The sequence below is a fragment of the Hordeum vulgare genome, chromosome 7H, assembly GCF_904849725.1.
Source record: "Hordeum vulgare subsp. vulgare chromosome 7H, MorexV3_pseudomolecules_assembly, whole genome shotgun sequence".
Classification (NCBI taxonomy): Eukaryota; Viridiplantae; Streptophyta; class Magnoliopsida; order Poales; family Poaceae; genus Hordeum; species Hordeum vulgare.
In genome coordinates, this window is record NC_058524.1 from 407,747,903 (window position 1) to 407,762,947 (window position 15,045).

Below are 15,045 nucleotides of genomic sequence, written 5' to 3' on the forward strand. Positions count from 1 at the left end.
TGTTCCTTTCCCCTGCGCGCCGCTCTACGCACCCGCAGCTTGCGAGGCAGCAGCTTCTCTGGCACGTGGTTCCCTCGCCGGAGCCGTGGCATTCCCTCGCCGGCTGCGCACACACATTGCGGTGGGTGCGCCGCCGTCGAGCGGTCGGCTGTGGTTCCCCTTTCGACATACTTTCTTTACCTCCAACCACCACCAGCCCAAAATGAGCAGAGGCAGCAGACGGACAGCGGCGCCCCCTTGGCCCCCTTCCGGCTTGCGCGTTCACCTTCAGGTGAGCGCGTCGCCATCAAGTGGCCCCAACGGTGGCGCCCGTGGACTTTGCCCCCGGAGGAGTGATTTCTTTGCTTGTTCCCCTTTTTTTTGCTTTTTCGGATCCAATTCGATTTGTTTCTTTGCCTCCGAAGAGGTGGGTTCTTCTTCGCCACACCTCGGCTTGCCGATGTGTGTGGGGATCGAGAGGAACAGACGCAGCCGAGGCGGCGCTCTTTGCCAGAGAGGGCTCCGGTGATGCTTTTCTTTTTCCTTTGGACTTTGCCCTTCTAGGGTTCATCTCGGGGATGGGAAATACTTTGCTTGTGCTTCTTTAAACCGAAACACATCTAATGCCTAGCGGCTCATGATACAATTGATAGACCCGTGGATCCTCTAGGTTAGATGGGTCACGGTAGTAGCCATGGTTTTTACCTTGTCCCGAGCTTGATGAGCTCGCACCGGCGTCCATCGCGAGGTGGTGACGGCGGTGGTAACAAAGAAGGGTGTGGCGTCGGTGGAGCTTCTCGTGAGCACCGCGCTAACCCTAGATCGGATGGGTTTGTAGGTGGGGTTTGTGGCGGCGACGAACCTCGTGTCCCGTGCACCGGCACCCCACCTGTGTTTATATAGCACGGGTCACAAGGGGCCACCAACCCTAACGGGTTGGGCGCCCCCGATCAGGGCGCATAGATCAGGGTCCGGTGGGCCGTTGGGCCCACTCGGGAAGAGATCAACCTAACAACATGACCTTTATCATTTGTCGGTTAAGCTCGGGTCATCCACTCCGCGGACGGGGGTAAAAATTACACTCCCTTTATATCTAAATAATTATAGTTGGGAAAAAATAGACTAATTTTCTACAACTATAATTATTTAAAAATGCAGGGAGTAGTAGTAAAATATATAGCTTATTAAGGAGGAGTGCGGACGTTTGGAGCTCGGCCTCTATGGAGGCCGGAATTTTTCAATAATTCAAAATTCAAAATTTTCAGTTTTAAAAAAATCTGAAAAAAAATATGGAAGTAAAGAAGGATGTTATGTGTATGTGTGCAAAAATTTAGGATGAAATACCTTGAAATACGATCTGCACAAAAAAGACAAATTCATGGCCTGAAACGATGAATAGTGTCATGTATAAAAAAGCCTCAGATTTGTCTTTTTTGCTTTTTTGCACAGCCCTCATTTCAATATATTTTTTTCTAAAAATTTACATACAGCCTTCACTTATCCTCTATTTTTTCAGAATTTTTTGAAATATAAAAATACGAATTTTCATGAAATTTGAGTTTCAAATTTAAAGGCCTCCATGGAGCTCGGGAGCCAAAAGCAATTTCCGATTAAGGGCCTCCATGGAGCTCGGGAGCCAAAAGCAATTTCCGATTAAGGAGAGGCCTCTTCAATAAAACTCAATATAGACGTTGCAACTGTAAACATACATGGTCGCCAAGTACATATCTCGAGACTTGAGCTCGTACATACTCCGGGCATGTACGTATCCGAACCGTACGTACCTACGTACGAGCATAGACCGATCAACCAAAGAAGGATCGAACATCAAACTCATTTTCCATGGCACACGCTACTTTCCTTGTGAGCAGGCCTGCTTGTGAGACATGGTGGCAGTGATGAGCGAAGAAGCAGATGATGATCTCAGCGTCGACCTGGTCGCGCAGAGGAAGAAGTTGCGAGAGCACAGGTCCACCACCTTCGCCTCCGGGTCCAGAGCTGCATCAACGGAATCTTGATTAATTCTGGCGGACGGGGAGGTTTAAAGGAGGAAGGAAGGCTTACGCAACGCGGTCTGGATCTTACTTACCGTCGAGGGCGTATTTGGAGAGGTGCAGCTCGAACCGTGCGGCCGCGTCTGTGGCGCCGTCGTCGCCGGGGAGCTGCGGCCTGCGATCCTCGGAGGCGTATACGGCGACGGCTGCGCGCGCGAGGTCGGCCACGGTGGCGTCGGCGGCCAGCAGCACATGCACGGGCCACAGGCTCCGCTCCACCGTGACGTTCACCAGCAGCCGCGTCAGCCGCGGCGCCGGCCTCTCCGACAGGGCCGCCACCGGGTGGCCAAGCAGCGCCTCTACCGCAGCTGGCACGTGCACGGAGCTCCTCATGGACGGCCGGGGCGGAGAGACAAATCAATCAAAGATCAATGGACGGTGAGTACGTACGTGGTTTCTAAAGGCACGAGAGATCAACTGTTGTCTGACTGACTTATATTTCCACTGATACTGACAACTTATATATATGTATGTATGTACAGGCTTTGTGTACGTGGCTACGTGGCTACGTGGTGGGCAGTGCTAGTGAGCAAATTCCATATGGTATTGGTCGCGGTCGCGGTCGCAGGGTGGAAGGAAGACGACGACTATATCGGTACTGGGTAGTGATAGCTAGGTGGAGGGAGCAAAGAGGCACGTAGGAGGATACGAGGCCACGGGGCGAGGAGGAGGCCGGACGACGGCATGCACGACGGCGCCGTTCGAGTTCAAGTCAGATGTTGAAGACGATGATTGAACAGGTGGAGGGACGAAGATGCCCATACGAACCATACGAGGCCACGCGGCGTGGAGAAGGCCGGTCCGGATGACGGCTTGCACGACGGCGTCGATGGAGCTCAACCGGGGGAGGCGCTAGCTGACTCTCAATATCCGGTGATTGGTGGTCGTTACGTGCTACGGTTGGGGGCACGTGCTGGATGGCCGGGCCGGGACACGGCGGCCGGGGTAACCAATATACGTTTACTGATCGATTGACTACCGTGGAAACGGCCCATCATCAAAGATGGGCAGGGCAGGCTACCAGGTCTCGTACTTCAATTGAAGTTGTTTTTGTTGTAGAGCAAACGTAAAGAGACAAACAACATTATAACGGACCCACTTATATAAAAGATGAGGAGTGTGTTGAGGAGACATTTTTTCCCAACAGGCACCTTCTAAAGGCATCCCTTTCATACAACTGATCACATGTTTATTTCTCAAACTCCCTCTTGATCAATTCGTCACATGTATATTACAAACTGAAAACTCCTTCAAAAATCATGTGCGAAAAATTAAGCAGAAACCTTATAATAATATGCCATCGAAAACTCCTTTAAAATCCAATGAAAAAATATAAAAAGAAACTAATATAGAATACATCCGCATTTGTATTTATATTGTCTCCTTAAAAACCTTATATGAGAAACCATCATGGAAAATTCATAAAGGAAAAAAGAGTGCAATAGGAATGATCTGAAGATCATCAACAGGTTACAACTTAGGATTTCACTCCCCCTAAACTTTGCAAACATCAATGTTGTCTCATACCAATTTCATGAACCTGATTCTGAAATATAAACGCTCGTAGAGACATTGCGAACCTTACAATAATTGGTTTGCGGACTAGCCTCTTACATTTCTGTAATTCACGAGGATAAATATAACCCATAGGCAGTACAAGTGACATTATCTTGGTAGATAATGATAATTGATTCCAATGAATCTCCACATGTCATTCTGCGAAGACATGTATATCTTGTCATGCTTCAAAGGTAGTAATGGCAGAATGATCACATGAAGGACCCATTTAGAGTCTATTCTGAAGGCTTCCATCAGAATACTCTTCCAGTAAATCTAGCCTTTGATATAGCATTGTTGGGATCAGATCATCGACCACTGTCAGGATATCACACCATGGTCCCATCTTGATTTCCTCAATGGAATTAATCAAGACCTTTTGTGTTTTGGGCATATTTCACGATATTCATTACACCAACCATTATATCTTTTATTGGGGATGCACTCTCAATAAATTGCCAACAAATATAGTGTCAAGCCTGACTTACTTTTGCAATGCATATGAATTCTCCAATGGTATTCGTATATGGAACTTCATGTCCACTATCACTTCACCATCTCCCCTAGGTTTGAATGGGCTTGTGTCCCATGTAAGGTATAGTATGACCATATGTGTCTCTAATAAGATATATGCATACTGAACTTTTTCAATATTTCTAGATATATGAAGACTGACATACATTTATTTCCGAGGGAATATGCTCAAGCTATAAACTTAGCATCATTTGGTTTGACCCAAATATCCGTCTCAAAATGAATGTGTGTATCTAATATGTCTTGTATAGACATTGATGATATGATCATCCACGTCAATAAGAAGATTTAAATCTAATTCAGGATATCTTCATGAATACACATCAACAATCATTAGTATTATAGAGAAATCCTTGTCAAGGAGTAATTCACTTAGTCGGTTGTACCACACAACTCTCTGACCTCTTCAGAGTCATAAAATGACTTCTGAAGCTTCACACATACATGTTGTAAATTATCATTAGATTTGAAATATTAAGGCATTTCAATGAATTCAATCCTTGTCAATCAGGATATATATATCCGAACAGAACGATCCATGTGAGCATGTAGCCATTACATACATCACCCACGTGGATTTGTATTGCCAATTCAGTATCGAAACGTAATTACATTCATACCGAGAAGGTATGAGATGTCTACTACACAAGTTTATTCTTGTAGACTCGTGTTGGGCCTCCAAGCGCAGAGTTTTGTAGGACAGTAGCAATTTTCCCTCAAGTGGGTGACCTAAGTTTATCAGTCCATGGGAGGTGTAGGATGAAGATGTCTCTCTCAAGCAACCATGCAATCAAATACAAGAAATCTCTTGTGTCCCCAACACACCCAATACAATGGTAAATTATATAGGTGCACTAGTTCGGAGAAGAGATGGTGATACAAATGCAATATGGATGGTAGACATAGGTTTTTGTAATCTGAAAATATAAAAACAACAAAGTAACAAGTGGCAAACAACAAGCAAAACGTTGTATTAATGCTTGGAAATAAGGCCCAGGGTACATACTTTCACTAGTGCATTCTCTCAACAATGCTAACATAGTTGGATCCCTCAACGTGCAACAAAAAATCACTCTAAAGTTCCTAACTAGTGGAGAAAATAAGATGAAATTGTGTAGGTAGTAGAACCACCTAAAAGTTATTCTTTCCGATCAATCTATTCAAGAGTACGTACTAACATAACATCAAGCTATCCTTTCCGTTCAATCTATTCAATAGTTCGTACTAAGATAACATCAAGCTATCCTTTCTGTTCGATCTATCTAAGAGTTCGTACTAGAATAACACCAATGGTACATATCAATCAACCCTAATGTCACCTAGATACTCCAATGTCACCTCAAGTATCCGTGGGTAAATTATGCGACATGCATCAACCAATTTCAGAGCTATCATATTCAATCCAGCACAAAGAACGTGCAAGGAGCACCCCAAGATTTTTATCGGAGAACATGGTATGAAAACGTGCAATCAACCCCTATGCATAGATCCCCAAGGTCACCGGAACCAGTTGATGCCTCAACATATATCAAGTGCTCTCATACCAATATGCTCAATCCAACATGATGAGATCTTAAAAGAAAAGACTCAATTCATCACAACTAGATGGTAAGGGAAATACATCATATGATCCAACTATATTAACAAAGACCGTGTTCTTGAGATCGTGCCATCTCAAGAACACGAGAGAAAGAGAGAGAGAGAGAGAGATTGAACACATAGCTACTGGTATATATCCTCAACCTCGAGGGTGAACTACTCCCTCCTCGTCATGACCTCTGCCGGGATGATGAAGATGGCCACCGGTGATGGTTTTCCCTCTCCGGCAGGGTACTGGAATTGCTCCAGATTGGTTTTTTGGCAATATAGAGAGTTGCGGCGGTGGAGCGGAAGTTCTCTCTTTACTTTTGGGGTTTCTGGGATTTATAGGATTTTTCAGCGTTGGAATCACGCACAACGGAGCCACGTGGTCCCCACAATCCATCAGGACGCGACCAAGGCCTAGGCCGCGATATGTTGGCTTGTGCCTCCGTGGAAACCCTCCTCTGGTGGTTATTTTCTCTAACGATGGTCATATGTTGCAGAAAAAATCATAAAAAAGTTTCGGGCGATTCCGAGAACTTTCATTTTCTGCACAAAAAACAACACCACGGTAATTCTGCTGAAAACAACGCCAGTCCGGGTTAGTTTTAAATAAATCACATAAAGTGCATCAATACCATATAAAGTTATTATAAACCTAGGCAAATATGACATGAATAGTTCATAAATTATCGATACATTGGAGACGTTTCAGCATCCCCAAGCTTAATTCCTACTCGTCCTCGAGTAGGTAAATGATAAAAGAAATAATTTATGAAGTGTGAATGCTAGCATAATGTATAATATTGATCAAGGATAATTTCAGACATTTTTCTAGCATCGTAACTAGCAAGTATTTCTCATAAAGCTTCTCAAGATCGAGTAGCAAGTTATTCACATGTTAAAGTATAGACCATAAACTTTCTAGAAAAATAGCAAACTATGTTTTCAGTCATCAAACAATTACAATTCATCTTATTTTCAGGAAGAGTCTATGTAAGAGCTTTGGTTCAGCAAATTCCACATACTCAACTATCATTTAGTCTTCCATGATTGCTGACACTCAAAGTATACTTTTAGAACAAACAGTTTCAGTCAAACACAAGGAAGACAGGGGCTTAAAATTTCGCCTCCCAACTTATGTATCTCGGGGATAATGTCAACAAATAATGAATCATTATCACCTATATTCAGTTGTATATATGTGTCTGGATCTTTCCCCACCATATGATGCTTGCCAACTAAGGAATTAATAGATTGGAATAAGAAGTTGACTCGACATGAAAAGTAAAAGATATGCCCTTCGCAGAGTGAAGCAGAGGTTGTCATGCGCTTTTTATTTTTGAATGTGCAATCTGTTAATGAAAAGGAACGTCACTTTATATTGCCCCTTGTGATGGCAACCTTTATTATGCATTCCATCGCTTTTATTTCTTCACCATATCAAGTTAATGAAAAGGAACGTCGCTTGGTGTTGAAAACTTCTCTCGCTCGATCTTTTGGTGGGTGACTGCAACTATGTTGATCCCACATAATGTTGGAAATATGCCCTAGAGGCAATAATAAAGTAGTTATTATTATATTTCCTTGTTCATGATAATTGTCTGTTGTTCATGCTATAATTGTATTAACCAGAAACAGTAATACATGTGTGAATATATAGATCACAATATGTCCCTAGTAAGCCTCTAGTTGGCTAGCTCGTTAATCAACATATGATCATGGTTTCCTGATCATGGACATTGGATGCCGTTGATAACGGGATCACATCATTGGGAGAATGATGTGATGGACAAGACCCAGTCCTAAGCATAGCACTAGATCGTGTTGTTCGTCTGCTAGTGCTTTTCTAATGTCAAGTATCATTTCCTTGGACCGTGAGATTGTGCAACTCCCGGATACCGTAGAAGTGCTTTAGGTGTATCAAACGTCACAACGTAACTGGATGACTATAAAGATGCATTACGGGTATCTCCAAAAGTGTCTGTTGAGTTGGTACGAATCGAGACCGGGATTTGTCACTCCGTGTGACGGAGAGGTATCTCTGGGCCCACTCGGTAGAACATTATCATAATGAGCTCAATGTGACTAAGGAGTTAGTCACGGGATGATGTGCTACGGAACGAGTAAAGAGGCTTGCCGGCAAACGATATTGAACAAGGTATAGGGATACCGACGATCGAATCTCGGGCAAGTATCATACTGATAGACAAAGGGAATTGCATGCGGGATTGATTGAATCCCTGACATCGTGGTTCATCCGATGAGATCATCGTGGAACGTGTGGGAACCAATATGAATATCCACACCCCGCTGTTGGTTATTGGCCGGAGAGATGTCTCGGTCATGTCTGCACGTCTCCCGAACCCGTAGGGTCTACACACTTAAGGTTCGATGACGCTAGGTTATAGGGAAATAGTGTACGTGGTTACCGAAGATTGTTCGAAGTCCCTAATGAGATCCCGGACATCACGAGGAGCTTCGGAATGGTCCGGAGGTAAAGAATTATGTATAGAAAATGAGATTTTGGACACCGGAAATGTTTCGGGCGTCACTCGTAACGTACCGGGACCACCGGAAGGGACCACCAGCCCAGGGATGCTACATGGGCCAAGTGTGGGAGGGAACCGGCCCCTTGGTGGGCTGGTGCGCCTCCCACCCAGCCCAAGGCGTTGCAAAGAAGGGAGGGGGGCAACCCTAGCGCAGGAGGGGGCCCAGGCCCACCTGGCGTGCCAGCCCCCCTCTCCCTGCCCTGGCCGCCACCTCCTGGCGCCAGATGGGGCTGCCACCACCCCTAGGGTGGGAACCCTAGAGATGGCGCCCACTCCTCCCTCTCCTCCTATATATACCCATGAGTTGGGGTTGTTTTGAGATGCACAAACCTCTCCCTCTCGGCATAGCCCTACCTCTCTTCTTCCTCGTCCTCCGCGGTGCTTGGCGAAGCCCTGCCGGAGTTCCACGTAGCTCCACCGCCACCACGTCGTCGTGCTGCCGGAGCTCTCCCTCAACCTCTCCTCCCTCCTTGCTGGTTCAAGGTGTTGGAGACATCACCGGGTTGCACGTGTGTTGAATGCGGAGGTGCCGTGATTCGACACGTAGATCGAAAATCACACCGCGATCTGAATCGCTGCGAGTATGATTCCATCAACCGCGTTCTAGTAACGCTTCCGCTTAGCGATCTTCAAAGGTATGAAGATGCTCTTCCCTCTTGCTCGTTGCTGGTCTCTCCATAGATAGATCCTTGTATGGCGTAGGAAAATTTTGAATTTACTACGTTCCCCAACACATAATACAACAACGACGTGAATTTTGTATAGTTAAACTCTAGAAGGAAATGCAAAGAGATGAAATAGATGGGGGATTGTGTTTCCCTAGTACATAGATTCATTCAATTTAAGGAGACTAAATTATATATTCAAAGATCTCACATCGCTCTAGACCATAGAAGATGTAACAGTAGCCTCCGCCATTAGAAAATGAAGTGGCATCGCGGCAACATACGGTGTGTTACATGGATTCCGCTTTCCTCAAAGCCTTTCCTTCCGGATGTTTCATATTCTCAAGTTAATATCTATCTTTCTTTTCTTGCATTCTAGCTGCTACCAATTAATGTGATACAAATGGTAGGTGTTGATCGAAATGATTCATCATGGAGAGAACACACTCAATGTATAGTTGGTGGTATATAAAATTTGTGACAAGTATGTTGTTGCTAGAACATTTACCTCGGATCAATTCACTGTGATATCTAACAGACAATGGTGGAGAAACCAAATAGCCATAAGTACTATAGGACGCAAGATATGGAGTCCCAATTGTATCACAATCAACAACATCAATTAGGGTAGTGTATATTAGATGACCAACAAACACTATAACAGTTAATATTTGTGGGCTGCATGACTTGCTTTATTTGTCCATCATACATAATTTATTGTGTTCATTCAAGCCATAAGGCTAGAAGAGACAATCTTTGCCAACCGATTGCTATAGACGAAGGAAAACCCAAAAACGACATTGTTTAGCTAGGCAACTAGGTTCCCATCAGCGATGTCATAATCGAACGGACCATTTTCAACAAAAAAAAAATATGTTATAGAAATTGGAGAACCAACCAACGAGCTAAAGGTGGATAGTCATACGAGCTAAAGATGAATCCTATTTTGTACACTATAAGAAAAAGACACTGGAAACTTAGAAACGAAAGATGTTATAGTGGTTGTGCCACGTAGCTTCTTCATTTGAACAACATTTCGATCTGTTTTGGAAGATGAAAAAATACATCCTAAAAGAGATGCTATACTTACACTTTTCACTGTCAAGCCATAATTGTGGACATTGTTACCATTCACAATACATTTGCACCAACATGCTCTATATCACACTTTTATTGGTTAAATACACATCATTAACATGTCACATATTAGGCCTGCTTGTCTCAACGATTCCACTTCACCCTACTAATTGTCCCGAGTTTCTCTTTGTTTTTTCGATCCCTTTTTATCCATCAACGCACCTCCTTAGCTCCTTTTTTCTATTCTTTTCTTATTCACTCTCTACACAACTGATTAACAAGGGTGGATCTTACAACCACTCACAAGGACGAAAAGTGATATTTTGAGTAAATCACCTTGTGAAAAAGCACAAGAAAATGATTTTTTTTTAAGTAAATTCGTCTGAATCAAAAGAGGATGTTTGCTTTGACCTGAACGTGTCTTTCATATTTATACAGAGGCCTTTAGTTCAGCCACAAACACACATATATCAAGGTATGAAGTGAGCACGGACACATCCCTCTTCCACATCGATACGTGTTTATTTAAATCCTATATATAATCTACAATCACATATGCTCGTGTACATATGCGCACTAGGATTTCGACTCTCACATAAATTCACGGTCGCTAGTTCGACAAATTCATTTCGCACAGATTCATTCGGAACGGTTTTGGATTGTGGCAAACAATCAAACCCATCTGGACCGTACGTCGGTACTAGTTTGAGAAGCCATCTGGACCGTCCATAGCCTCATCAAGATCCACGTATTCTCCCTCTCCCCATCCCCCAAACAGCTCAGACAGTCCCGTCAGGTCCACCCCGGCCGTCCTCGCCGCAGCCGAACAATAGCCGCCGGCGCCGCCCCCCGTCGAGCCGCGCCCTTGGGGCCCGCGGCGCCGCCACCCATGGCGACGAAGCAGCCGCCGCTGTCTTCTTCCACATCGGGGGCCGGGGTGTCCATGAAGGACTACCTCAGGCGGTACCAGTCGGGCCCCGCCGCCGCCGGCGACCAGAAGAAGGCCAAGAAGAAGAAGAAGAACCCCAAGCCCTCCGCCGGAGGGGTGCTAATCGTCGACGAGGACCCCGTGTGGCAGAAGCCGGTGCAGATCGAGGAGGACGAGCCGTCGTCAGGTACGCATCTCGGCCCCCCATCTCGACCCCAAACCTGGTCGTGGTTCTAGTCTGATAATCGAAGATTTGCACCGGATTCGCGGCGAGTTTTGACTGGAATTGGGCGTGCTGTGTGTGGTTGCAGGGGACGAGAAGCCTCAGGTGAACGAGGACATCGAGGTGAAGCGGATGCGGCGCATGGAGGCGATCCGCGCGGCCCGGCCCTACAACTCCATCGCTAACGACGGCAGTGGGTGGGTCACTTTGCCTGTTCCGGAGCCTGCGGGTAGTGGCTCGCCCCGCCGCCGCCGCCGGAATGACACGCCGTCGCCTGAGAGGGGAGGTGGCGCCGCCGGTAGGAAGGAGGACCTCTCTCCCCCGCGGCGAAGGCAGCGGCAGGACACGCCATCTCCTAAGCGTGGAGGTGCTGCAGGGAGCGACATTTCGCCGCCTAGGCAGAGGCAGAGGCAAAGGCGGCTCGACACACCCTCACCGGAGGGCAAGGGTACAGGAGAGGGAGGTGATCTGTCACCACCACGGAAGTCGAGGCGGCAGGACGATCTCTCTCCTCCTAGGAGACGAGCTCGCCATGATTCCGAGGAACCCCAGGACATCTCACCACCACGAAAGTCGAGGCAGCAAGACGATCTCTCTCCACCAAGGAGACGAGCTCGCCATGATTCCGAGGAACCTCAGGACATCTCACCACCACGGAGGCGCACGAGGCACGACTCGGAGGAGCCTCAGAACCGGTCCCCCCCTCGGCGCCGAGCACGGCATGATTCAGAGGAGCCCGGAGACATCTCTCCGCCACGAAGACGGAACCGCCAGGACTCTGCACAGCTGGACGACCTGTCACTCGCAAGAAGACAAAATTTGGGACAGAGCCTGGGAGATGGGGATATTTCTCCACCAAGGAAGGGTCGGAAGTCTGGATCAGATGATTTATCTCCACCTCGTAAGGGGAGAGACACTTCTCCAAGGAAGGTTAGAAAGGAAGGAGCTCCGAAAGAGACAAGGAGAGCTGGGTTGATGTCAGCAGAGGAAGTTAAAGAGGACATCAAAAAGATTAAGGAGGATGAGAAGCTCAAGTGAGTGATACTTCATGTTTTGGAATGCATATGCTTACTCCTTTTGCTAAGATTTGTAATATGTTGGATGGTGTTTCTATTTTAGGTTTGCAGCACAGGACCCTTCGTTCACTGGTAAAGGGGCAAAGGTAGTGTTCCGAGACAAGGAAGGTATTCGCTGTGCATTATCATGTTTTGGTCATTTTTGGTGGCAGTTACCTATATAGACGTTCTAGTTTCAGTGTTAACATTGCTTTGTGACATTTCCCAGGAAAAAGGATAAATCAAGAAGACATACAGAAGGCAAAGAAAGACGAGAAGCCAAAGGTAGATATTTATATGCTCTTCCTCTGGTTTTTTTAGCTATCTTTGTGTTTTATTTGAACATCTGGTTAATTATACTTTGTGACATGAAAATTCATGTGTTTCTAGTAGTACAGACTACAGAATATAGATATGAGCAATTGTTTTGTGCTAATTAACTTATCCTGATATTGTGTCATGTTCTTGTGGCAAAACTGTAGAAAATGCACTATGGCCCACACTTTTTTTTATCTGCAAGCACCGACATTTATTAACTTCTTTGAATAAAATGGTACCTTGGGACCGTTGGAATAGAGGGTGTGCAGTGTGCAGAGTGCCTAGAAGAACATCTCTATGTATAGAAACAAAACAGGCACTACATATGAAAGGATAACGACTGATCAGCAAACAGAAAAGCTATGAAGGCTCCCACTCAGTACTATAAAGATTACAACATTAAAAGGGACAGAGCTTGTTAATGCCAACTTTGTTCACTCTCATACAAGTTGTTACTGTTGCATAACCAAAATCTGGTTTCGCTTTATGTCAAGTTCCCCTGTTCCCTGTAAGCACTCTATTCACACTATGAACCACTGATCCATACAAATTCAGATAAGACACCTGCTGGATATGAGGGAAATCAGATTAGTTGAAACCATCTCACTTATTAGTGAGTTCATTGAAGTATGGGACAACATGCAGCAAATGATCGAATAATCACTCATACACCTTTTCTTCTTCCTCACTTATCTGGAGTCATTTCAATAACAGGATCTCTATCTGGATGTCGCTGCCTATAGCTAATAAGTAATAGCTGGTGTTTTTGTTGGCAGGAAAAACATATAGAATGGGGTAAAGGGTTGGTGCAGAAACGAGCAGCTGAGGCTCGAGTGGAGGAGCTTGAAAAGGAGAAGGATCAGCCATTTGCGAGAACAAGGTATTTTTGCTTATTAAACTTGCACAAAAAGGGGCCTGATCCTTGTTAACATCTCTCGCGAATTTGTGTAACCGACAATAAGTTTCCTACTTTGATCAGGTGCTCTTTTTTTTTGTGTCGGTGTTGTCTGCTTTTTGTTCTCCAAATGAACCTGAAGATATCTAACTAGCTGAAAAGTATTTAAAGTTGAGTTTATTTACGTGTAGGGATGATCCTGAGCTTGACAGCATGCTGAAAAACAGACTCCGATGGGGTGATCCTATGGCTCATCTTGTCAAGGTAACTGCAGCTTTTGATTTGGAGTTGGCTAATTGAATCTATCAATGGTAGTTCTTCTGGTTAATGGTGACATGTGTGCTAATGCATTGCAGCGCAAAGATACAGACTTTCTTCTCAATGACTTGGGAGATGATGAAAAGATGAAGGAATCCGGCTTTATAGTTCCTCAAAATGTACCTGCTCACAGCTGGCTGAAACGTGGGTTAGATCCTCCTCCAAACCGTTATGGCATAAAACCCGGGCGTCATTGGGATGGAGTGGACCGCAGCAATGGTATGTGCCTTTCAGATTTATTCATTTTTTCTTTTCTTTCTGTTTTTCAAGAGCCATGGCAAAAGAACCAGGTTGGCTTAAATTTTTGGCATGAAAACTGAACACTACCTTCCCATTTGAGTTACCTAGTAGGCTGGCAGGTTTAAATGAACCACTAGGATAGTTTGAGTTTCACTTCATACCTTTCTTGTTTTGAAGAGTTTTGTGTTTCTTTTAAGAGAGCCATCTTTTTGTTGCATTGGTGGATAAGAAGGGAAAAACACGTCATTTTAACCTGCTCAATCAATAACTGTAAACTGTTAGCCAAGCTGTCATGTTTCTGATGCATCTGGTGCAGTTCCTCCATTCATTTGTTTGCATATCATGTTTGTCGTAGCCAAGATAAGTTTCTCTGCCTGAATTATTCAAAACCTGGTTATGGTTACAAAAGGAAAAGAGCAAAATGGTAATGATATGTATCTTATCGTGTCGGGAAATAAGAGAACATGTTTTCAGATTTATTTTTTACGTGTAGAACTTTCCGTCCATCATTAGTTGGCTCAGATTTATGTTGTGGTTCATTTGCAATGCGCTTTGCTGCGATGCATCTGGCAGGCATCACTAAATCCATTTACGTGTGTTTCCAGGATACGAGATGGACATGTACAAGCTAAAGAACGATAAGCAGGCCACGGAGCAAGAGGCCTATCTTTGGTCCGTGGCAGATATGTGAGCGCTGCAGCTGTTCCAGGAACATGTCTTATTAGTTGCTGAGGTTGTCCAATGTGCCTGAAAGGAGAAGGAAGCCTTGTGAACTTTTATTCTTCAAACACATGGTGACCAGGAATGATTGATCTGCTGAGTAGCCCTGTAGCTTGTTTCAAAGCTTGGTGGAGCAACAGTTTTGGTGTGCATTTGCTGGATACTTAAAACATTTTGTAACATGTATGTAGGTGGAAATATGCTGAAAGATTTTGTTTTGGCACAGAAGAGTTTTAGTGACATTCTTCCTGTATACAGCATATTATTTTTTAGGCACGTTTTGTGTAACTTGAAGCTTTGCGTTCGACCTTATGCGGTCAACTGCTTCGTGTAACTAATTTGTTGCAAC

At 44.9% G+C, this 15,045-nt stretch overlaps 2 protein-coding genes across 2 annotated transcripts; one reads left to right on the forward strand and one right to left on the reverse strand.

Annotated features, from left to right (window-relative positions):
- Positions 1-1,628: 1,628 nt before the first annotated feature.
- Positions 1,629-2,671, reverse strand: LOC123413321. Its single transcript, XM_045106261.1, has 2 exons — positions 2,069-2,671; positions 1,629-1,977 (listed from the first exon to the last, which is right to left on the reverse strand). The coding sequence occupies exons 1-2, from the start codon at positions 2,364-2,366 to the stop codon at positions 1,832-1,834; spliced, it is 444 nt and encodes a 147-aa protein (XP_044962196.1). The 5' UTR covers positions 2,367-2,671; the 3' UTR covers positions 1,629-1,831.
- Positions 2,672-10,776: 8,105 nt separating this feature from the next.
- Positions 10,777-14,990, forward strand: LOC123407739 (BUD13 homolog). The gene is made up of 8 exons (XM_045100939.1): positions 10,777-11,114; positions 11,239-12,184; positions 12,270-12,334; positions 12,435-12,490; positions 13,300-13,403; positions 13,610-13,682; positions 13,775-13,955; positions 14,582-14,990. The coding sequence occupies exons 1-8, from the start codon at positions 10,889-10,891 to the stop codon at positions 14,665-14,667; spliced, it is 1,737 nt and encodes a 578-aa protein (XP_044956874.1). The 5' UTR covers positions 10,777-10,888; the 3' UTR covers positions 14,668-14,990.
- Positions 14,991-15,045: the final 55 nt, after the last annotated feature.